Source organism: Numenius arquata, chromosome 13, assembly GCF_964106895.1.
Source record: "Numenius arquata chromosome 13, bNumArq3.hap1.1, whole genome shotgun sequence".
Classification (NCBI taxonomy): domain Eukaryota; kingdom Metazoa; phylum Chordata; class Aves; order Charadriiformes; family Scolopacidae; genus Numenius; species Numenius arquata.
The window spans coordinates 13,250,776-13,275,453 of NC_133588.1; the positions used below are offsets into that span (position 1 = coordinate 13,250,776).

Below are 24,678 nucleotides of genomic sequence, written 5' to 3' on the forward strand. Positions count from 1 at the left end.
GGAGCCGCGGCCCCGCAGGCTTTGCCCAGCGGAGTGACCTGGGCGAGGTGTGCCCCCCGAGTGCGGCAGTGCCGTGCAGGAGAAAGGCGGCTGTTAGAAATGCAAGGGCGCAAGCAGGCGGGCTGCCCCCAAGGAATTAACGATGGGTTCGCCTCGAAAGTCTGTAGAAGGCCGGGCGTCGAGGGTCGCTCCGGCAGGTGAGCGGGAGGCTGCCCGCCCGTGTGCTGGCGGGGCCAAGCTGTCCTGCATCTGTCCCAAATAACCCGGGTGGGAATGGGTTCAGCGTTTGTATCTGGAAAAAAAAAAAAAAACCTGACTAAGCCAATCTCATGATTTTGAGCAGACTGAGTCATAACTGAACCCCCCCCCCGGCAAGAATCCATTAGAATAATCACTAATGTGCTCCCTGGTTTGTTTATTTTTTTTTTCCTTAAGCAAACTATTGAATCCTGCGAAAGTCTACTGCACTTGAGGAGTAAGCATTAGAGAAGGCTTAACGTTACTGTGAAAGCCGAAGAAAAGGAACTAAAGATTCTTTGGCGGTTCAGAGAGGAGGCCTTTCACTGAAAGCGGAAAGAAAACTTCATCCATCTCTCTGTGATAAGGACATTTCCCTCTGGTTTCGTGAAGCGCAACGCTTAAGCTGTGCTCATGACAGTAATGGGAGGGAAAGACAGTAAATGATTTTCTGTATCGGCAGACACACACCCTGCTGCCGCTCCCTTTCTTTTGTTTCTGGCAAGTGTTGCTCCTCTGTCCTAAGGCAGAGACCTAGCAGTGAAAATGGCTGTTTAATATTGAAATAGAGAAACAAAAAAGGCAGACAAAAGTATAGGCTTTTTGCATACAGCATTTCAAACATCTGAAAACTCCTCTCCCCTCGGGAGTCTCATTTACAAGGTAAATAATGGAGTGAAAACCCTTACGTGGCTCAACTGGTTGAAGGCAAAATTCTCTTCTGCCCACAATACTGCCTCGGTAAACTGACTGTTTTTTGCTGGAAAGGCTGCCCCTTCAAATGGCTGAAAATACAAATAAGTGCAGTGCCTCCCGCCTGAAAACCAGTTAATTCTACTACTAATACCGTTAGAAGCCATAGCTGATGGTGAAAAGTGACGTGGGCAGAAAGGATGTCGCTGTCTTGTAGTTCAGCGACATTTAAAACACCTTCCATTTTATCCCATCTTAACACGGTTTCATTGTAGAGTCTGTTAACGTTTTACCACAATATTTTGTAATAGTAATAGCTTTAGTAAGCTTTGTAAGTTTTATTGTAATAGCATGCTTTGAAGAATTTTACCTGCAGGGAAGTTCCCACCTCGGTTATGTGTTATCATTCATTTTTTGCCATTTTTAGTGGTCTTTTACTGCATCACTGCTCACTGCATCATGCAAATCATTTTTGTTTTCTTCTAGCCTTTATGCCAGTCACCGTGAATTACAGCTCCCAAATTACGTGACGCTTTTCCGACTTCAAAAAAGTGGTGCTGTATTTTGCTTTCTGTGTATCTGTGTTCTTAAGATTCGTGGAGCACACTGGTACCGATTTCATTATTTTGTGAACTGATCAACAACAGCTGAGGTTTGTCTGACACGAGCTGTTGAGCTGAATGAACTGCTCCAAGTCAGCTGCCTCCCGGTGCCTACTGTAATTGTTCTTATCCTACTCTAAATGCAAAGTGCCTGGGAACGGCTCACCCCTCCGTGCTGTGCTCCTCGTGGTTTCACCAGACTGTAAGACCTGTGCTCCTGACAGTGCCCGGGAGGTGAATGATTCCTACATGTGACTCTTCTGAAGCAATCGGTGGGACCCACATACGCCTTGGTCCAGGGGCAGAAGGGAACATCTTACTGTAGTGCTGCAACAACTGCTTGATCTCTGCGGCAGGTTTAATGCTGTCCATGTGAAGCTTCCTCCGGGTGCCAAGAGCTTCAGGAGCTCTGAAGATTTTTTCTTTCAGAGACACAGAATTTTTCTCCCAATAGCTTCTCCAGTCATTCTGGCAACAAGATTCAGCCAGGAAGAAAAAAAGTCAGCTCTATACTGTGCTCAAGTCTCCATCTCACCTTCCTTTCACTTTCTGTCACCAAACCCCTCATGATAAAAACAAAGGTCCACTTTTTCCCAAAGCTCCTCTGAGGTCCAGAAAGATCCTATGTGATGCTGAAAGTGTGTGTGGTGTCACCCAGCGCTGCTGGGCTGTGTCTCTCGCCTCGCTGGGAGGCTGCCAGAGGGGAGAAGGAAACCAGAGCTGGTCCCTGCTCGGACTCACACAGCGCTGGGACAGAACATCTCCTTCTGGATGGGGACACATCTGCCCCTGACCTGGTCCGTAAGACAACTCAAAGCCATAAGTTTGTGAAGACATAATTAGCTTCTCACTTGTTATTACGTTCATAGGAAGAGAACTGAGCTATGATAAGAAACTGAAACAAAACAATATATAACATTTGTTGTGTCTTGTTTTTTTTTTTTTTTTTCCATAGAATCTTCTTACTGGCCAGAGCTTCATTAAGAGGCATCAGCAAGGTAAGAATCACAATTAGAACCAAGACCTTTTTTGCCTGCAAGCTTAATTGTTTCTCAAAAAGCATACTAAAAGTTGAATTATTTCTTTAAATTCTCTAGACACGAGACACTATCACTTAATACTGAATCCTGAAGAGCCATGTTTGGAAGAAAGCGCTCTGATCTCCTACAGAGACAGACATGCAGGCACATTTTTCTCAATTTAAGATTTCAACTTGAGAACAAAAATATTTCCAGCTTCTTTCTCAAGCCTTCAAAACAACTGCATCTCACACCACGGTGTAATTTTTCCTCAGGGTATCTCAGGGGATTTAGTTACCTACTGTCAGTGTTACAGGCAGCAGCTCCCTGACATGCTGATGCCAAGATACAGGCATGGAAGTGTGGGAAGAGAAAACCTGAGGTATTTTGGTAGCTGTTTTGTGTCAGGTAAAACGAGCTTTCCTCAGAATTTGGCAACAAGAGCCTTTTTAAAAATGAGGTAGAGCAGTAGTTATTTTTCCCCGGGGCAGGAACAAAGAGCTGTGCTTCCTGACAAGCAGTAAGATGTTTTACAAAGCTTACAGGTGAAGGCAGCAGCATGTGCAGGTGCAGGGGCCAGGCTGAGTCCCTGGGAGCACAGACCCAGAGCCCGGGGGGTGGTGGTGGTGGGGGGAATCTCTTTTCTCTACTGATATTAATAACTGCCCGACAGGGCTGTTCAGACCACAAAAATCAAAGTAGAAGTCCACTCATCTTCTCTCTATTCTCCCTTTCGTTTTTGCAGGACTCCAGCACACCAGTTTCCCAAAGCGGTTCAGCACTGGGGAGTTTCAGTGATTGGAAGCATGGTGTGCTATCTACCAACACTTCCTGAGCCTTGATAAGCCACCTCCAGGTACACAGCATCCAGATCAAGGACACTCTGCCAGACTGTGCTTTTAGTGACATTTACTACCATGGGTCTCGTAGGCACAAATGGTAATCATTTCTTCCTTTCATAAGGGAAAATTGCTTATGGCAACAACAGGTACGATATCCCAGTGACCTCTAGTAACATGAGAGATGTCCCATACTCACCTATAGCCTCTGGTTTCGAAGGGACGGTAAGTGGACTGGGAAAAATACTTGGCCTGTGCAATTAAGTTTAATGTTACAAGACATAACTGTGTTTATCTACTCCTCATTAAATACTGTCTTTGAAACCACCATATAAACTGAATTCGGTCTTTTGCCACAGCTGCAAAAAATATGAAAAGTAATTTCTGACCATCTGGTTTGGAGCATGATGCAGAAAAGGTGGATCGGCCAAATAAGTTATATTTCTGCTTCATATTGTTACATTTAGTTTCTGCCCATTAAAATGTTTCCACCATTATCACTGACACCTAAAAATAATTACAAAATTACTTCTTTCCCATTTATCAAAAAAGGAAAACCTCAACTAAATCAATACCGAAGTCACACAGTGATGAATACAATATTCTAAACTGGATTTATTGTTTCCAGACATTAATGTAATACATAAACACGTTAAAAGGGGGGCTATAGTAACAAGCAACCCATCAACAGGAACAAAGCAAGTCTTTGAAATTTTTGTTCTATACTTACACGTGAAAATGTCCCAAAAAGTTAAGTAGTTGTCAGTCAACATAGCAAGGATTTCAGATATTAAAAAAACCCAAACAAGTCATTAATGAGTTTGTTATAACCAAAATGGTTGGTTTGGTTTTGGCTTTTTTTTTTAATTTTAATTTATTTTTAGGATAAAAAAGAATAACCATTACCTCATGCAGTGTACAAATGCTTTAAAATAAATCCATTAATGCAAATGAAAGACTAACTCCTGAGGCTTTTTTTTTTTTTTTTAAACACCAAAAAAACCTCAAGGAGTTTCAAAAATTAATTTCAACTTGTTTTCTTAAATCCATTCTTAACAGTGAAGAAGAAACCTGTAACTTCCTTGCACTTCAGGAATTTATTCAGAGGTACCTCTTTCAATACAAATATGTTCTTGCAATGTATCTAAGAGTTCTTTAGTTTACAAGAGCTCCAAATGAAATTAAGTGCAAAAATGTTTTCTTAGTGTTTACCAATTATTGAGGTAAATAGTTGGGAAAAAAAATGAAAAAGCAAAAAAAAAGGAAGGTAGCAAGATATCACCTGTATGTACACCAGACGGGAAAAAAAAGGCAAATCTGAAATACATGGCTATGGTGCACAAGGGAGATGTGAAAGAAGGATCGAGGAAGAAATAACAGCAACAATCGACAGTTCCCCAGCAGAACTTTAAACCAAAGCCCTTGAAACCCACTCAGCAGATCACCACTGGCTGAAAATAAAGCGTGTTTATTAGCATGTCTGGCGAGCCGGACTATCGGGCAGAGGCCTCACAATAGTCACGGTGAGAGCCGACCGCCTGACAACGCCGAGAATGTAAATGCTGTTCTCCAACAGCTGCACCGCATCCTCACCAGCTACACAAAGACTACAAGACCCATCAAACGATGAGCTCCTGACGGCAACAACGGGGTCACAATTACAGAGCAGTAGCTTCTATAGGAAATAATATCACAGATGGCAAACAAGAGACTGAGTTAGCAAAATGTGTTATAAAAAAGTATAAAAGTTGTTTTTTTAAAAACTTTCTAAAAATTTCTTCTTTTGGGAAGGAGGAATATTAATCTGTGGCCTGGCATTATTACAGTAACTGGAGTGCTTGTATCAGATTGCTGGTGATCGACTTCTTGCAAATCAGAGGCACGTCTGTACAATGCCCCGGGGTGAATGCCTGAGAGCTGGCCAGACAGTCGGGGAATTTTAATATCTGCAGCAGAATCAGCTGTGTTTGTAGAGGGTGGACTAACACTTGGGTCGGAAATCTCTTCACTTGGTATGCAGAGGATTGTGTGACACAGAGGATCTAACAGACGATTTTCCGTTCAGTCCCACTGTCTGGATCCCAAACACAGCCCCGAGTATATTTTGGGGTTCTTCCTTTCAAACCTGCCTGGCTGGGGAAGGAGTTCGGCTGTGTGCCTGATGAGCCGTGGCTTCGAGTCCCTGCCAAAGCCATCAGAAAAGGCTACTCTCAGGAACCAACACTTGAACTCAAAAAATAAAGAGGAAAACGTGAGCTCAGGTAAAAAATAAGTTGCTGTTCTTCAGGATTACCAAACCTCAATTAATCATCCTGGGTTAATAAGCTTTTTGACAGCAAGCAAGTCCAGTATGGACCCCTGCTCACACTGGCTACTCCGTGAGCACTGTGAGGCCTGAGTTAAATGAAGTGGATCTGAACTTCTCCAGCCTGGTAGAGCTGGGGAGGGACAGCTTCTTGCTTCAAGTTCACCTGAAGGATCCTCCTGCCATTTCTCCCCACTGTTACCTGTTCAGCAAACCCCAAACTCACAGTGAGCTCTAACAGTTCCATCTGCCTTGGAGCCCAAGGGAAACTGTACAGTTTCCACCCAAATCCTCCGTCTTTCAAGTTCTTCGATAGATTTTTTTTTTTTTCCTCATTCTGGGGCATGTTTTAAAGCCTAAGTAAAAGGCGCTATTGTGTTTAGGTATGAAAAGTGCCACAACAAGGGGTGCAAAAGTCATCGCACCTTTCCCAGATTTCAAAGTTAACAATGCTATTAATCCAAGCCCAAGTCAATCCCATCTATTCTTTAGCCACGCAGTAACGTCTTCGTAATCTTAAGAGTATGGTGGAGTTATTTGCTCTTCAAACTGATCTGACCCGACCTGCATTCACCAAAAGCACTATTCTCTTTGAACACTCATGTCTTCCAGAAATCTGACACAAACAACTCAGGAATGTGTTGCAAATGAAATTTAACATTACAAAGATTGAAGATTTAAAACAACATTGATATCTGTTTAATTTTTTCTTAGCAGTTGCTTCTGAACTCCTTCAAACTGCTCTGTAACTTCAAACCAGACACTTACTACTCTGCCTCCTCACCTTTGACATTATCCTCTCAGCCACAGATTCAATCATATTTTAAAATGTTGATATAACACGATGTATGTGGAAATGCCATGAACCACAGAAGTAAAAGACTAAGCCTTAACATTCAGGAGAGCAGCATAACCTCTCTTGCCATATCACCCCTTATATAGTAGGAGGGTGGGGGTTTTTTGGTTTCTTTTGTTGTTTTTACCTTAAACATGAGCTTAATCCAAAAACCACATTCACCTGTACATTTTCTGAGGCTTCAGAAGATGCCTTTCCCTCCCCCCCATTTAAAAAGAAAAAGAAGAATCAAGGTTAGATAGAAATGATTAAATACAAAGTTCTTTTGGAGTCTACCATCAAAGGGTCGTTATCCAGAAGTAGTCATCTGCCTCGATCTTGATGTTTTTTTGTTTTTGTCTTTTTCTTTTTGTCCTCTGTTTTGGGTTTCAATGCACAGACACATGCAGACACGCCAGCAATTGCTTTGGGTAAGTCAGTTCCTTTGTACCACTTATTTTTCTCCTTGTCATAAACCTGGACTGTTTTGGAGAAGACCGTTTCTTCCCAGCTGTAGCCTCCGAGGATATAAATCTTGCCTTCCCAAACTGCCACCCCGGACTCACTGTTTGCTTGCAGCAGAGGAGCAACTCTGGTCCACTGGTTACATTGAGGGCTGTATGACTCCACGCTCAGAATGTCAAAGCGAGCCATGGTTTCGATGTTGTCATCGCTGCCACCAATGGAGTAGATACTGTCCTGTAAGGTGCACATGCTGTGCCACCCTCGGGCAGTGATCATTGGCCTCTTCTCCTCCCAAACATCCGTGCGGTAATCGTAACACAGCAGGTTTTTTCTGTAGGGGCCAATTTGGTAGTCGTGGCCTCCTGAAATGTACACAAATTCCTTGTAGACTGTTCCAGCATGGCCGTAGGTAAACCTAGGACAGGCAAACAGAAGTGATCCGACTCAATACTTAAGGATTTTATCAAGAAACACAAGCATTCAACAAGGACTGCTGCTAAAAGATAAACAGTAACTAAAGGCAGAAGAATCCCTAATCCTGTTAGTTACCCAGTAACTATTCTCATTCTTTCTGCTTCACCCTGCGCTGCAGAGCACTAAGGTACGACAATCCCTTTTTAAGGCATCCTCTACATTGTGTCATACGAGAGAAGTAACCCATCCTGCTCTAGTTGTCACGTCCTTCACACCCATTTTCCTGCTCCAGTGCCTGGGTTGGATCAGTCTGAGGGGGCCAGAGAGAAAAAAATCCACATCTCAGCAAGGGTTTCTATGACAGAAAGAGGAAATAATCATGATAACTCTCAGACTCACCAGTAGCGGTTAACGAAGAAAAACCAAGAAGAAAACTGCTGCTGCCTTCCCCTTCCACAGCTTCAGGATCATGAATCACGTTTCTTACCCACCAGTGTTCACAGCCCAGTTTATCTGCAGTCATGATAGATTTAGTGTCCTTTTCATGAGCTATCCCCCTGTTCTACCACTTCTGCTATACAGGTGATAACTTCTTTGGTCACCCCAAGACAAGGCAACAGACCTCAGTCAATCATAGATCAGAGTCCAGGTTTGAAATAAGGCGAAATGAGATGGTAGAAACCAACACCATGCATGCTCCTTCCACAGCGCAGAGACAAAACCCCTTTGATCAGCTATAGAAAAGCCACTACAAACCTAATTCTTGAGGCTGTTCTTAACTTCACACTAGGATATTCCTGACCAAACCCTTCTGGGCTCTTAGAAGTGGGATGCTAAGATGAGGGACAGCCTTGGCTTCTTTGAACATGCTCTTCCTGCACATGCTTTCTTCTCCTTTTCTTGGGCATGGGAGGTGTCAAAAGCTGTAGCTGCAACACCAGCCACAGCAAACTGGCTCACATACTGCTACGAAGAGCCTGAACAATTTAATAGCCATCGGGCTGCAGAGCATTATAATAAACTCATCATGCTGCACTGACAAGCCCCTGCTACCATCCTTTGTAGTCAAGAAGGGCTCAAGACAACTCAACCTCCATGGCAGACAAACCCACGTTAACATTGCTTTAGCCTGGAATGCTTTTGAACCATGCCTGAACATGCTAAAAACTCAGTGTGGATAGAACCTTGAGCTGTTTTTATTTCACATGGTAATAGTTTGTCTCAGCTACACAAATGATATCATAACTTCTTCCACACACCTAAGTGCCAAGCGGTTTTGTGCCAAGGGAAAAGGTGGAATAGAGAAGAAAACCCACATTTACCCTGAAAGCACAATACTTCTGAGAAAAGCTAAAAGTTGTTTATTATTCTAGATGCCTACTGAAGCTTCTCATCCCTGACCAGTGTCTGAATCAGATATTTTAACAAGCTCCTGCTCCAAGAAATGAGAAATCCTTGACACGCTTGGCCTAAGAATGCCGAGTGGCCAAAACAGACCTTGCAACTATAAGGGCTGGAGCACCATCCCTAGAGACCTTGAAGAGATGACTTCAGTACTGTACTGCTCCTTAGCCACCCAGGAAAAAGAAAGCAAGCAAAAAGACAGGCAACTAAGGCATAGTTATGACATTTTATCCAAAAAGGCAACTCAAAAATTCCACATCTCACCATCTCCCTAACCAGGGAAGAACATAACTCATGCTCAGTGCTTCTGTTTGACATGAAATACCCTGAGCACACGCGCTCCAGCTTTCGCGCCCGCCAGCAATGCTCTGGCAGGTGTAGTGTACACGGATGCTGCTCTACCTTGTTTGTGGTCTCTTACAGGCAAGAACTGGGAGTATATGTCTCCAGTGGCACCCAGTCTGGTTGCTAGAGACTTTATTTTTTAAGACCCATTCCTGTGTATGTAGAGAAGCAGACTACTTACCCGGGAAGTAGGACGGACAACTTGAATTCATTTCCTTTCTCAAACCGCACTTGATTTTAAACCCACATCTAACCAGCGATCTACGTGGAGGAGGTGCAGTGCACTCTACCGTGGAAGCCGTGTTTAAATGTTTTCCTACACTAACTGAAAAGTGGAATTCTCTACAGGTAAGCAAGCAACAGACTTTTTGTCTCAAGCACATGCAATCTATCTCGCCTAGACAGCTACAAAAAAAACACGGATGCTTTTCTTTTTGCCTGAGTCAATGGGCATGTCTAGTGAACAGCAATAGCTGCAAGAGCAATCGTATCTGAAGCATCAAATCGACCATCAATTTGCTATTTTCCGATACAGGGAGATTGCCCGTTGAAATACGCTAGAGATGTTTTACTTTGCCTGACTTCTGAAAAACTCACCCAAAATTGCACATACGCTGCTTCACATTGATAGAAAACCGCATGAAATATAATGCACAAGTTGAAAACAATCAATGAGAATCCTTTCTGCAAGCCCTGTGGTTGAAACCATTTCTAAATGTGCAACAGAACAGGGAGCTTCCACCAGTGGGACCAGACAGCCTCCAACAGAAAGCGTCAAGAGATTTGGCAGCATTATCTATACGAGTGGCCAGAAAAAGACAGAGGCATTAAGGAGAAAGAAGTTCCGATTCAGAACATCTGCTAGAGCCAGCTGTCGATTCTGAATAACTTACCTAGATACAATGCTGCAAAAATTACAGTTTCTGATGCAGTAACACCATTCATTAAACACTAGAAAATCTACCATTTGTTTTCTTAAACTGAAACACACTTGGCCTAACCCAATAAAGCTTTGGGAATCCCCTGCTCCAACCAAAGTCCAGGCAAGCTGTGTTTGCTCTGAATCTCGGTGTCCACCTGTTGCAACCCTGTAAGATTATTCATGACACAACCGGTAGAGCAGATACCATCATTCGTTAACCTGTTCCAACACATTTCCTCATACAATGGCTTTCAGTTGTTCTGCCAAACTTTAACCTAGGGCCGCTCAATTAATTTCCCTGATGTCTGCAGCAGACTTTTTCATGGCCTATTCAACATTGCACCAACTTCTGCTCTGCCAAGCTTGTCAGCCACCGCTGTTCCCTTCCGGGCTAGAAACTATGGCAGCAACTGCTCCCAAAGAGCCTGGGAAAATTGTGAAGAAAATATAGGACCTCTCTGAAGAATGGGAAAGGTATCCCACAAAACAAGGACTCGAATGAGAGTCAAGACAAAATTCACTTGTAGCAAACTTGGACCAGGTCCACCCTTTAGATAGCTTGGCTGAAGTTTTCCACATTAAGCATCTGCCTCAAGAGGCTGTGTTTTCTTCTTCAGTAAGACAGCATTATTTCAGTCAAAACAGCTCAGCTCTTTCCAAGAAAGTGGGGAGGGAAAATGATGTGTTGTTTTGACCGTGTTGGGGTGGGAAGGGGGTGGGGGGAAGAGAGAGAAAGAGCTTGCAAAGCTTTTCCTTAGAGGAGCGTGACTGTGCCTGTGTACAGCAACACGGACACAGGATCTGGCAGCGGACAGATGTGTATTCAAGGACGCAACCATTGCCTTTCCCCTGAAAATCTCCACACACAGCAAGCTATAACCCTTGGGAAGAAAACCAAAACAAAACCATTTTCTGCATGTTCAGAGCAGAAGCTTTAACATATAACCTCTGAGAGTCCAACCTCACACAGCTCAAATTGAACTACGCAAGCCTACACTCCAGAATGACCTCAACATGTGCCTATCACTCCAGAGAATAGTCTTCCAGGCAGTGGCTGGCTCAGAGAAGTCAGAAACACCCCCAGAGCCGTGGGCAGGGAGCCTGCTTCTGGTGGCCATGCACCAAGAGGACAAAAAACCCTGCACATGTTCTCTTCAGAGGGAAGAAGCCAGAAAAATGCAGGAAACAAGGCAGCTATGTTGGGACATGTTGCCTGATCAGAAGATCAGGAAGCAGAGGATCGGGATTTCTGATTTCCTCTGCATGAGGAGAAAAGACTTACTGCTAGAATAGGGCTGGGTAAGATGTTATTTGGGTAAAAGCAGTAACTAAAATCAGTTTGAGGAACATAAGCACGTGGTGGGGAGGAAAACAGATCAGATCAAGAGTATTTTGAAGGGAAGACAGTAGTACACAGAAGGTGCTGTAGCTAGCAGGCTTTCTTCGAGTCCTGAATAGATCACAAAATTCTCTCTCATCCTTCCTCTGCTGTCAGCAAATCTATCTGAAGGACATCAGGGAAGGACTGCCCAGATCCCTTCCAGCAGCCACCCGCAACTGCCAGAGCCACACCTCTCTGAGCTCCACCAGCCTTCACTTATCCCTGCATTCAGGTCTCTTTCTGTTGGTCACCTCTGAGCCGATTTTTGCCTTTTGAAACCTGCATAAAGTTCTTTTTGCTTTATTCCTTCTGTGCAGAAAACCGTCTGTTTCTAACAATATACTGCCCAACGCAAGTGTTCTCCAACAGGAGAAAGAGGGCTGAAAAGACAGAAAATCTGAAGGTACTAAGTGTCCATTAAGATCTAACTTTAGTTATAATATGTCTTTAGACATATTAACATGCAAGAGATCAGCTACAGAAAAGTGGGAAACTCCCAAGTTCACAATGCAGCTGCACAAACACCTGAGCTGGCACAAGGGACAGTGAGCACGGGATGAGGACAGAGCAGGCAGAGGAGAGGGCGCACAACTATTTCTTTGGGATGCAGCAATAACTTCAATAGTCATTGTGCTACAGCCCCATCCTGCAGCTTAGCAACCAACCGAGTCAATGTGAGGGGGGGTCTGTCCCATAAAGGGGACTTTTGCCTTGTCCAAGCGGATCAGCTACGCAATCAAATAAAAAATGAACACCCCCAAGTCAAAGTTCACTTTTAAGCGCTGCAGCTGCAAAACTCCCAAAGCCAACACACAAGCAGCAGTAGGAACATGCAGTAAAACCACCCCTTTTCAGACAGCTTACAGTCTGCAAGCTTCCCCAGAATCATTTATACGCTGGGAAAAAAAATCCATACCTGTTCCATGGTGAGTGGTTTTGTAATAACATACCAGGCAGTCAAGTCACATCTACAGCTCTTTGAAAATTTTTTTTTTTTTTTTAAAAAAAAAAAGCTGTGCTACATTTTCTATGAGATGTTACTGGGCTGCTACAGATCATCCCAATTAACAGAAGGTCTTATGAACTGAAGACACTGAAGCACAGCTTCCCAGGAAAGATTGTGGTGTTTAGCCTCAACCGCTAGATCTGTGTGAGCAGAAATAAAGCAGAAAAAAGCATCCTGCTCCTGAAGAGCACTCGAGCCCAGCTGTTAGCCTGGATCAGACTGGCATTGCAGCACCTGCCCAAAATAGAATTGGGCAACAGGCTTCTGTGCCTTCACTGGCTGTCTATGGCTCTGCAGCTCTGCAGCCGAGGGAGTAAGAGAAGAAAAACCCCAAACTCTCAAATCAAATTGCAAGTATCTTGTTCGTGATGCTGCTAAGACAGCAAGGGCTGCTGCTGAAGACACCATGAAAATACCACTCGTAGAGTCAATACTCCTGTAATTTCCATGAATGTGAAATATTACTAAATCTGAATAGCTCTTTGCAAATAAATCATACCATTCTTACAAAGAAACACTGATTCAAGATAGGAGCAACGTCCTGTCATGCTGTTACAAGAAGAGCTGCAGTTTTAAAGCTTTTCTAAAAGTAAAACAGCCTAGTTTTAACTCAGGCTGAGAGAAGGAGAGGTCACATTTGCCTGGGTTATCTGTATTTACAATACAGGCAATTGCAGTTTATCTGCAACAGCCAACCAACAGAGAGAGACACCTTGCAAGGAAAACAATCAAAACAAGGTGACAAAGTAACACCAAATAAATTACAAAAGCCTTTGATCAAGATCTAAACAGTTTCTCCGAAAAGACTTGATTCCAAGTGACATCAGGACAAACATTTTAAGAATAGTAGAGCGAAATTACAAGGGCTCTTCCTCCCATCCTTCAGATGTACCTCAGGACAAAAATTAAAACCAATCAAGCTGACATGAGGCACGCTGCCTGGGAGAGATGGTTGCTCAAATATCAAATGCTGATCCGGTTTGTTCCTTGATGACCCCACATTGGTTATATATTCCCTTGCCTCCCTTCTAGGGACACCCATTCATCAGCGAAAGTCACACAAGCTCCCTCTGCTACTGTTCCTCAAACATGGGGTAGCTTTCCAAACACCTCTGTTACCTTGGCAAGCCTGCGATATAGGACCATGAATCCTTCTGAGGACTGTAGGTCTCAACTGAAGAAAGGGCCCCATTTTCATTCCTGCCACCAACAGCTACCAGCATGTCGGTAATAGCTCCCAGGTAGAAATCTACACGGCGCTGTCTCATGGAGGCAACCTGCCAAAAAAAATAGCATGCTGACATCTTCAAACATCTGGTAAGCGAACTGACTTAACGTATATTCATGTCTGAGGACAGAATTTGCTTCTTCCCATTCATTTGAGAAGGAGAGCTACTGGTTTTTATCCATTATATTCATAAAATACTTTGGTTATTCTGCAGTAGCATGTTATGTAGCACTCCTTTTCAAAAAAAGGGGGCAGCAGAAAGCACGTAAGAGACAGGTCACTCTATAAAGGTTTGTGTTACATAGGCCTCCTTCCAAAACTCTGCAAGAAACACAAACTGGAATCACCCAGAAACCCAACTGAGCCACACAGTACAATTGGTTCAAAACATGGGAACAGAGTAATATTATAAAATAATACCCTGGCCAGAGGGTTTTACAGCAGGACGGGAAGTGAAGAGCTTGTTCTAACAGACATTTAGCACAGAGACATTTGGCAAGTGTCAGAGACATTTTCTTCTTACATCAGAACCATTTTTTAAATTTATTTATATGTTCTTCTGCTTGAGAAAGACAAACTAAGCAATCACATCTGTAAGTCCATTCTAGCATAATTCCCAAAAGTAGTCTGAAGACTTGCAGGTGGATGCTGACCAGGAATTTCACAGAGGAGATGCCCAATTCCCAAGTGAAGCTGAAAATCTGCCCTAAAGTCTTTTGCCACGTGTGTAACTTAAGCATTCCCACAAAGGATTCAAGTGGCTGCTTTTTCAGTTTAAATAACTCGATTTGCCATTTGCAAGTGTTGCTACGTTGGCTACTCTTAACAAGCCCTGTCCTTCCACCAAAAAGAAGAAAACACTCTAAACATTAAGGACTTTAAACAGAGAAATAATACAGCTTAAGTCTCACCTTTATCCACTGGTTACAGCGGGGATCATACCTATATAGGAGATTTGAAGCTGCATCCCCTCCATTGTCCCTTGAAAAGCTGCCTCCAGCAATGAAGATGAAGCCTCCCAAGACTGCGACACAGTGGTGACTCCGTCTGGCCGGGAGAGGGGTTTCTGCTACCCACTGCCCCTTTCTGACGTCCAAGAAGCAGGTATCATCGCTGAGTTCCAGGCACCGTTCGGAGACCTCCCCACCCACAAAGAGGAGCCTTTCCTCGCAGGTCCGCAGGGCCGTCCGCTTGTTCTGCAGCACTGGCTGAGCTGTGACGTTATTATGATAGTTCACCGCTTCCTCTATGAACCCCTCGCAGTTTGCTTCTTTGGGAAGGAGGGAGCAGACAGCAGGCTTGACTCGATGGAGGAGATCGCTTTTAGGTATCAAGGGAAAATGAATGTTATCCAGAACCTGGTAAGCCTCGTTCTCCCTTTCCGGGTACTGGGTAAGCCACTGCAAGGCAGCCTGCAGCAAGTCGTGCTCACACTCCTGCTGCACGTTGCTGCTGTCCAGGTATTGGCACAACTTCTGCAAGGAGATGTTCTGCAGGAAGTCCGGGGTGAAAGACAGCGTGCCGAAGTTCTGCAAGATGAAAGAGTCAATGTAGGAGTCAAGGCGCTTCAGGTTGTAAATCGAGGCTAGCTCCTGCAGGTACAAATAGTTCTCCTCGCTGACCTCATTCTCCAGATACTCGCAACAGAAGTCGACCACCTTCCAGATCTGCAGCAGGTGAGCTGTTTCGAGCACGTAGTCGATATTCCCTCCATCCAAAGACAGCTCACTGCCATAAAGGAAATCCACCACAGCCTTAAGACCAATATAAGAGGCTCCAAAAAGTTCAACCTCTTTTTGGTGGGCTTCTCGCATGCCAATGGTGAACATAGAGTTGAAGTAGTCACTGCAAACAGCGAGGAGGTTCCGATGGGCAGGGACTCTCTGCTCATCCACCACAAGGACAATGTCACAGAAGAGGCCTCGGTGCCGCTGCTCATTCAGGCTCTGAAGAACTAGACTGGAGTGGTCATCCCACCTGTACACCTGGAACAAACAAACCGTGTCAGGCAGATGTTATCTTCACTGAGATCAATTTCAGTGTGCACAAAGTGTCTTCCCATTAGATGCAGTCATACACGAGAAAGCTTACTTGTGTTGCAAATTTATAATAAATTCTGACTTGAAAGAGTTGACAAGCAACACAGCACGAGGCCAAGCTCCTCACCTTCACTTTGAAAGGACTATACAGAGTTTTAGGGCTTCCTACTCCCCTTTTTTGTTATAATTTACTTCTACCTCCTCCACAACGCTGCATCCAAACCTCCTCCCTGATGATTTACACAGGCACAATTTTCTGAAACTCTTCCACCCATTGTCTTCGAGACACGATGCTGACACTTCCTTTCTTACTTGTCCCCCGAATGACTCCTTACGGAGTTCTTCTCAACTAAGCTACTCACTAAATATTTAGAGCAGGAGACACACATGCAGCAGGATGACAGATTTTCATTCAGCCCATGTATTGTCTGGGTTAGTGCCTACTTGACAGCTGCCCGCCCGCTCCCCCCCCCCCTTAAATCTTTTCAGAACTCTGCATTTCTAAGCTCGTTAGGGTAAAATCCCTCTCTTTCTCTCCATATTATTCCAGGCACACACACTGCATTCAAAAATAATAGCTGTTTATTTATGTGCAAAGCCACACATGTGGATAACTTATTCCCATAAGACTTCTACTTGCTTCCAGAAGCCGAGGTAGCTTTTGTTTTAATGAATACGACTAAGTATTTCCCTTTTAAAGAAAGAGGAAAATGCCCTCAGAACATGTCCATTAAGTGCCCTTCTGGGATCCCTCTGGTCCAGACATTCTTCCCACCAGCTCCGTACGTGCCACAGAGCTTTTGAGGCAAAGAGTATTCGGCCCTTTCTCACAGACTCGCGTAACCAGTCTTAAGAAGAACCAAAATGGAAACGTGTTGTTACCCCTTGAACGTCCTGCAGAACACGTATTGAAGGGGCTGGTCACCCCAGTACATCAGCGATGCAGCTTTTAGGACCGTGCTTCCAGAGGAATGGCGCGCTTAATGGTACAGTCAGTACCTTGTGATCTCTTGTAATAAGCCAGGTTAAGTTAAATGCAAATACGTAACTTTAATTACCAAATCCAAAACAGGCAGAGCTGCAGAGCCTGTAAGAACATGTAAGAGAAACGAACGGAGGTGGAAAGGAAACACATCTTTTTGTCGTATCTAAATCAGCTCTGAACAGTTCTGGCTGTAGAACCCTGGGTCTTGCCCGGTTCTACACCCTCAGATTGCATTCCCACAAGTGACACCCTGAAAAGGTGTCTCGGTCCATACCTACATTGAAAACAGTCATACAGATGACCTGAAGTTCCTTCAAGCCTCTCAGGTGTTCAACTTTTCCTTCACCAAACTGTTGCTTCTCCTAGGTATTCTAACTATCCATGGCTTTCCTGGTTTCCCAAACAGAAAGCACATGATTATTGCTGTCTGGTTAAGCCATTAACGGGTTGGTTAAAACACGGTGAGACAACCTCTCTACCCACCTCGATGGGAAAGGTTCAAGTCCTAGAGCCAAGGCTTTTCCCTTGCCTGCAGCCCTCGCTCTAGATACGCGCTATGTGTCCGTAATTTGGTAATTGTACTTTTATATGATGAGATAAGGCAGGCAGCTCACCACTGTCCAGACGTGATGGCAGCCAATCATCCTGAGCTAATACCAACCTCGGGAGCCTGACCTCCCACGTCTGCCTTTCAGCAGCCGGTGGTACAGCGGCAGGCAGTCCGCCAGAGACGAGACCCAAATTAATAACCAAATGGGCTGCTCTTAGCGTGATAGCCCTGTGGTTTCTCTGTAGTTTTGCTTATGCTCTTTTCTAAACAATGGAGACTAAGCTGCCAAAAAGCCTTCTGTTGGAGTAACTTTGTACATACAAGTGTACAGTTAAACCAATCTAAGTGAAGAGGCTACAATAATTATAAGTTTTCTGGGCCAAAACTCTTTAATTTGCCTTATACTCATTGCCGCCTCATACCTCTGAACTGAAAATGGGATCTATGGCACAAAGTAACTTCCACTGAACAATAAAACTGCCAGAGATCTGTAACAGAAAAAAACCATGGGGTCTAAGGACTGTGAAGTTTTTAATCTTAGTTTTTCCGTGGTTGAGAAATGCTGATATCATAGAGGATCCCATGCAGAGACCAGGGCATGGAGGAGGTGGGAAGAAGAATAAATATGGCAAAGGCCAAACCATATCTTTGTGGCAACTATGATAAAGGACAGTGGATGAGCAGACAGTAACTAACACCTTACAGCACCCTCTTCTGAATCACGGGGGATAGTTATTGGATTAAACCAAAACCCTATTCCGTCTCGTCTCTGTAAATTGGCTGATCACTTCTCTCTAATATTCTCCAATAGCACCATCGTGCATGCAAGATCACACCGGAATGTAAGATTTGCCAGAGATCCCTATTTACTCAGCTGGCTGTCGAGTCAGCAGCATAATCCTGACCGCAAATACGCCTGACAACTTGTACTCCTAAAATCCTTGTTGCCATGTAGAACTGCTGCTGCTTCAGAAATGGAGCATAACATCGTTACGGATGGCATTGGATGGACTCAGAATACATTAACATATTTCAGCCACTTAGCAAGTTCATTCGTTCAGGCAGCGAACAGCAGAAGCCGATAGCTGCACATTTCAAAACCAAGACTAATTTTATACTGAACACGAACATTTTTCTCAAGCTATTTATATTCTGTAGAACAGCTTTAGCATTATCTACTAAGTTTAACAGATAACAGCTGCTGTCTAAGCACGAAAACAAAACAATGCTGTCAAGTTAATTAATTTTTAACGTGATGAATTATTATTACATTCAGAGTGAACCATTTAAATGGTAAGACAGGATCAGCACTTGGGGAAAGAATATATTTGTAGGGATGCATTTTAAAATTAGTCCTATTTATCTTTTCTCAATTATATCACAGCAGTATTTTACCTTCTCTCGGATTCAAAGATCTAATTTCATTCAGATTGTTAATGCAGCAGCACCACTCGTCAGTGATGCAAAAGAGAATGAGATCTGTCTCATCCACCTTTGATAAGATACAGGCACCGAGAAGTTTTTCTCTTCTTGCTGCTGTTGGTAGGACAAGGTACTTGCCCTGCAGCGTCTGTAACCTACTGCTCGCGCTAGAGCAGAAAAGCAGTTTTTCACTGCTGTGAAACAAAATGACCATAATAATTAGAGCTGATATTAACATCTTACAAATCTTAGGTTGTCATCCTGATGACCTGCATAAAGATGGACTTCTGTGGATTCCCAAATAAAAATCAATGTATTTGTGCAGAGATTCTATACAAAGAAAATTAACTGCACAAACCTAAGAAAACATCTTGAGTTCCGTGGAATAGCCACTGTTTGCAGGATCAAGACGCCCGTCTTCCACAAAACAAAGACTAAATCTAAAGAGCAATCCCAGTTTTGCTTCTGTAACTTAACTTGGATATTATGAGATGGATTAGTAGGAAAAATTCCCAAAATAAACACCTCGTATTTAATGCCTGAATTTTTGGTGTAGAGAAAATACTGTGCTGCGATGATGTGGGTTTCTTTTTTAAGTTATGAGTCATGATGAACAGATGCCCATTTGTTGCTGCTGCTGCTTTTTTTTTTTAATCACTAGGTAGCAACTTCTTCTATCAAAAAATATTTGAGCAGGTAGACCACCGTTTTCATCTTTCTTTTTAATAGCTCCGAGTATTCACATTCTTCCAAACCAGTCCATCCAAAGGAGAGCCTTCAGCCCCCCCCCCCTTCTTGTTTTGTCTGTGACTTATTTTTGGTAGGTAACACAAAATGCACAAACCTTTGAGGATTCACTTATCTTGTGTGGACGACAAATCCTGCTTTGCCTGGTTCCCTCCATGACAGGCTGATCCACAGTACCTCTAGAACAAAAGCAAAGACGGATGTTAGCAGCACCCCAACCCTTTCAGAGTGCTACAACCCAGATCGTGCTGAATAAACAACACGATTAAGACCACCTGCACACGCTAATCTGCGGCTTGAAAACGTTTTGAGTTAAAAAAATAAAAATTCGCACCCTGATGTTGTTTTCTCCTGTTATTAGTGCTTGGTTGTGTCAACAAGTCGGGTGTGTGCCAGGGTATAATCAAAGACCAGCGCGTATATTATTGATGGTAAGTTATTTACTTACTGCTCGTCCTCGCTACAGCTGCCGGGGCTACAACCATTTCCCTTCCCTCGCCGGCCGGACCCCGTTTAGGAGCCCAAACCCCCGCCGGGGCCGGCGAGACCCGGCTCCGCTCCAGCGCATCCTCCGCCCGCCGCGGGCTACATCGGCTGGAAAAAAGGGGGGAAAAACCCCAGCAAAACAGTAAAAAATACCAGGAGCCGGGGAGGCGGCGGCCGGGGGAAGGGGCCAGGCAAGCGGCTCCTCCGCCCGCTGCAGCCGCAGCGTCCCCCGCGGGGGGAGCGAGGGGTTCCCGCGGGCGCGGTGTCCCCTCCCTGCGGGGCCGGCGGCCGGGCCGGGAAATGCCGGCTGGGTGGAGCGGGGAGGGACGGCGGCGGGGCGGGGACCGGCGGCGGGGCCGGGGGAGGCGCCGCGGGGCTGGGCCACGGCGCCGCCGGTCGCCCCGCAAATGGCGGCCGGGCATCTCGCTGCCGGTCCGGCAGCGGGGACACCCCCGGAGGGCTTGTGGGGTGTCTTTCCCTACCGGCAGACCGGGAAAGGGGGTGCCGGCAGGGTGAGGAGCGCTGGGTGGGAGCGCAGAGCACGGCGGGCATCCGTGGCCCTGCAGCCATCCCTACATCCGTGTCCGGGGGATGCTCAGGATCCTGGCGAGCGCGGGATGCTCGGTGTCATTGTGTAAAGCGGTGATAAATGTGTGTGTGTGTGTGTGGATTAAGGTACAGCCATAAGCCCTGTCACCATCTCATCTTCCTTACCTGGACATGAAACTATCTGACCTCAAAAATGCCGAGCCCCTGCAACCGGCACCTCGTCAGCAACGCACGCTGCTCTAGGGCTTTTTCTCAGCAATTAGGGCCCAGGAGGCTTAAAAGTTAATGAAAAGCACCTTGGTGCACAGCAGGGCTGACAGGACACCTCCTTCAGGGATGAAGTGAGAAGCAAAGACTCTACGCAGACCCCAGCGAGTCCCATTTCAGTGCAATGGTCTTCACTGAAACACTACAAGTTAAAAAACCAGACCTCCAGAGGGTGTCGTCAGGACAGCAGGAACCAGCAAGATGTGTCCAAGCTCCATCTGCTCTCACCAAGGACAGCCCAGCTCGGACACGTGTCCCACACGGTGACAGGGCAGTTGTCACTGGCAGAAGACAGTGTGTGCAGGGTGGATCATGAGCAATATAAACCAGGGGAGTGGGGCAGGGCTGCCTGGGGTGGTAGCACCTTCACCTGCCCCAGCTGCCATCCAGCCCTCCACTGCAGGTAACTGCTCTGGCGCTGGGGCAGTAGCATCCAGCCGGCTGTGTCTGTTCTTCATAGAATCATAGAGTAGTTTGGGGTGCAAGGGACATTTAAAGGGACATTTACTCCAACTCTCCTGCAATGAGCAGGGACATCTTCAACTAGATCAGGTTGCTCAAAGCCCCATCCAACCTGACCTGGAATGTTTCCAAGGATGGGGCACCTACCACCACTCCAGGCAACCTTGGCCAGTGTCTTATCACCCTCACAGTAAAAAATTTCTTCCTTGTATTGAGTCTAAATCTAGCCTTTTTTAGTTTAAAACCATTACCCCTTGTCCAATCACAACAGGCCCTGCTAAAAGGTTTGTCCCCATCTTTCCTGTAGGTCCCCTTTAAGTACTGAAAGGCCACAAAAAGGTCTCCCCAGAGCCTCCTCTTCTCCAGGCTGAACAACCCCAACTCTCTCAGCCTGTCCTCACAGGAGAGGTGCTCCAGCCCTCTGATCATCTTTGTGGCCTCCTCTGGACCTGCTCCAACAGGTCCATGTCCTTCTTATGTTGGGGGCCCCAGAGCTGGATGCAGTACTCCAGGTGGGGTCTCACCAGAGCAGAGGGGCAGAATCCCCTCCCTCGCCCTGCTGGCCACGCTGCTTTTGATGCAGCCCAGGATACAGTTGGCTTTCTGGGCTGTGAACGCACATGGTTGGCTCATATTCAGTTTTTCATCCACTAATACCCCCAAGTCCTTCTCCACAGGGCTGCTCTTCTTCAGCCACCCCAGAGAAACCAGAGATGATGATGATGGGTTTCTACTAATCTAACTGACTATTGAGTCCAAAGATGAGCACCATTTTGTGCTAGCTTTATTCTCCCATATAGCCCTTGTGACCACGAGGACCCAGGGTAAAGACCCACAATTCCCAGACTAAAAAAACTACTTTGGTGACAACCCTAATGCTAACCTTGATCTGCAAATTCACAGCAGCCTTTTCCTGAAAGAGGGTATTATTCTCCATTATTTTCTCTGTTCCTGCACAGAAAAGACAGAGATAGAGAAGCAGGATTGGGGACAGCCACATAGAAAGATCAGAAAAGAAGCAAAAAGGTGTGATGGCAAAGAGCCACGGGAGCAAGACACTAGCAATATATTTTGGGAGAACAGCTAAGCCTCTGGTGGGACCATAGCTCTGCAGAGCCATCCTGTTTGCTCTGCTCCCTCTACCCATTCTGAGGCCCTTGAACTTCATTACTACAGTCCAGACAGCTGAAGGTCAGTCCAGATATCCAAGACTTCGTGCTTGCTGGAGATATTTTTTGGATGAAATCCGTAAGTCCTCTTTTAAGTCCTTTCACTTTCTCTGTTGTCTGCGCTTCCTGTCAGGACTCCTGTGAGATGGAGAGATGCTTCCACCAGGCTAGTGACGTCTTCCTGCACAGCATGAAAAGACCCATGTGCAGAAGGTGGAGGTCTCAAAACTCCCACACAAAAAGCAAATCAGAGCTCAACCGAAGCCAGAGAAGTCGGTACTTTCCCCTTTCCAATTACAGCCTGATGAAACTGAGCACAATATTTATTCCTCCATGCGTTAAAAGAAAAAAAATCCATGAAAATACGTCAAAGACGAGGAAGGGAAGCAAAGAGAGGAGGTTTGATCCCATGAAAAAGGCCTGCATTTGTGAGGCTTGAATCTGGCACTTAAAAGCGTGAGGCATGACGTTCCTAACGACTGTAATTCAAGCACCTCAGCCACTGGGTCACAGACACCTAAACAAGGTTGAGGTTTTTCTCCTGTAACATCAGGAGCTGAGGAACAATCTTGAAGAGACAAGGACAATCAGCAGTTGTTACAGGTACGAACAGCAGCAAGGTAGTGCCAAAGGATGATAAATGCTGACCAAAAAACCCTATTTTTATGAGCAGATAATGGTCAGCAAAAAGGCTTTTAAAAAAGAAAAATTGTTCCTAAAGACAGTTCCAAAAGAAAATCAATAGAAATTCAGAACTAATAATGTGTGATTATATTATCATCTAGAGCCTGCAGTCTACAGAGATATTGAGTGTGATTCACCCAGATGCCGTGTCCTACACTTGTACTGACTTCAGAAATATTTCTTTTCCCTATGACCTCATCTACATCCCAGAGATGCACTGCAGCAATACGCTCATTTTTTGGGTCCTGGTGCTACAGGGAACCTCACGTCACTCAGGGCTCGCTCTGGAGGAAGCTGCGTGCAGGATTCGGGCTTCATGTTGTATGGCAGTAAATGATGTATCCTACAATTAGCACATGCTCTGGTGATCTTGTTCCTTGAGATGTCTGAAAACACTGAGTACCTGTGTGTGGTCATGAGGTTTCTTACTGTTCCGACTTCACATTTACAACATATTGACGTGAAATAAATAACGAACATCCCACTGAAAACTATAAAAGAAACAAAGTGTGGTACTTTTTATCATGGAATGTAGTTTTTATTAAATTTGCAATATCCAGCCCCCCAGGCTTAGGGCAGAAACCCACCAACATGCACAAGGACTGGTATTTAAAACAGGTCCTTGGGCACAACGTCTGCTGACATTTATTTCAAGCTGAGTTCTGCAAAGCGAAGGACCTGTCTCTATTTCTGTGGACATAGTACTGAAGTGCAATCTTACAGACAACCCTTATCCTTTTGCCTAAACCCCAGCATATCTCATTACTGTATTGACTTGGGTTAGATTGTATATTTTTAATTAGCGGTGCTGGAAGCGCAGCCCGGTAGGGGGAGATCGCTCCATCTGAAACGGGGTAAAAGACACACAGACACACACACACAGAGGCACCCAGCGCCCGCACACACACCTGAACCAGCAGCGAGGTGTCACCACTCAAAGTCACGCTCACAAGACCCCCTCAGAGGTCTGGGCGAGCCCGCAGGGATGGAGACGAGAGCGGTCCCCTGCTCCCACCCGCGGCCGTGCGGCCGATGCTCCCGGCCGGCAGCCTCACCAGCAGCGGGGCGCTTTACCCGGCTCCTGCCCTTGTCCCGGCCGGGGTGGCCGGCACAGCCCCCCATCGCGTCTTCCAGCCCCCCGTCCGGAGCCGGCCCCTCGCCTTCCCCTCGCTTACCTGCTCTCCGTCCTCCGGTTCGGCTACCTCCCGTGCGCCCGGCCCGGCTCCCGGCCCCGCCGCGCAGGCAGCGGCTGCTCCATCTTGCGCATCGCTTCTCCTTCCTTCCTCCTCCCGCCCGTCGGGGGCTGGAAAAACATCGGGGGGGGCGGGAGGGGGGCGGCTGGAAAAAAATCAGCGGCCGAAAACAGCATCACTGCGGCGAGCCCTCCGCGCCGGGACGAGCCCCTCGCCCCCCTGCCCGGGCGGCGCCCCGGCTTTGCATCCTCAAGACAGGTGTCGTCCCCCCCCGTTCTCCAGTGTGTTCCCCTCCTCCCACCCACCCCCCCCCCCCCGCTTCGTCCCCGGGCTATTGCATCACCCCGAAACCCCCTCTCCGGGGCCGGGAGGGGCGGGCGGGGGCAGGCTCAGCGCAGGCGGCCCGAGCCATTGGCAGCCGGCGGCGGGG

The 24,678-nt window shown here is 45.8% G+C and overlaps 1 protein-coding gene across 2 annotated transcripts; it reads right to left on the reverse strand.

The window, feature by feature from the left end:
• Positions 1–3,982: 3,982 nt before the first annotated feature.
• Positions 3,983–24,336, reverse strand: KLHL36 (kelch like family member 36). Of its 2 annotated transcripts, XM_074158063.1 has the most exons (5): positions 24,231–24,336; positions 19,536–19,617; positions 14,607–15,680; positions 13,587–13,744; positions 3,983–7,410 (listed from the first exon to the last, which is right to left on the reverse strand). In XM_074158063.1, exons 2-5 carry the CDS (start codon positions 19,593–19,595, stop codon positions 6,855–6,857), a joined length of 1,848 nt encoding a protein of 615 aa, XP_074014164.1. In that variant the 5' UTR covers positions 19,596–19,617; positions 24,231–24,336; the 3' UTR covers positions 3,983–6,854. The 2 variants fall into 2 exon arrangements, with proteins under 2 accessions (XP_074014164.1, XP_074014166.1); XM_074158065.1 differs by lacking the exons at positions 13,587–13,744; positions 24,231–24,336 and having other exon boundaries at positions 3,989–7,410; positions 14,638–15,680; positions 19,536–19,611.
• Between the last annotated feature and the right edge of the window lie 342 nt (positions 24,337–24,678).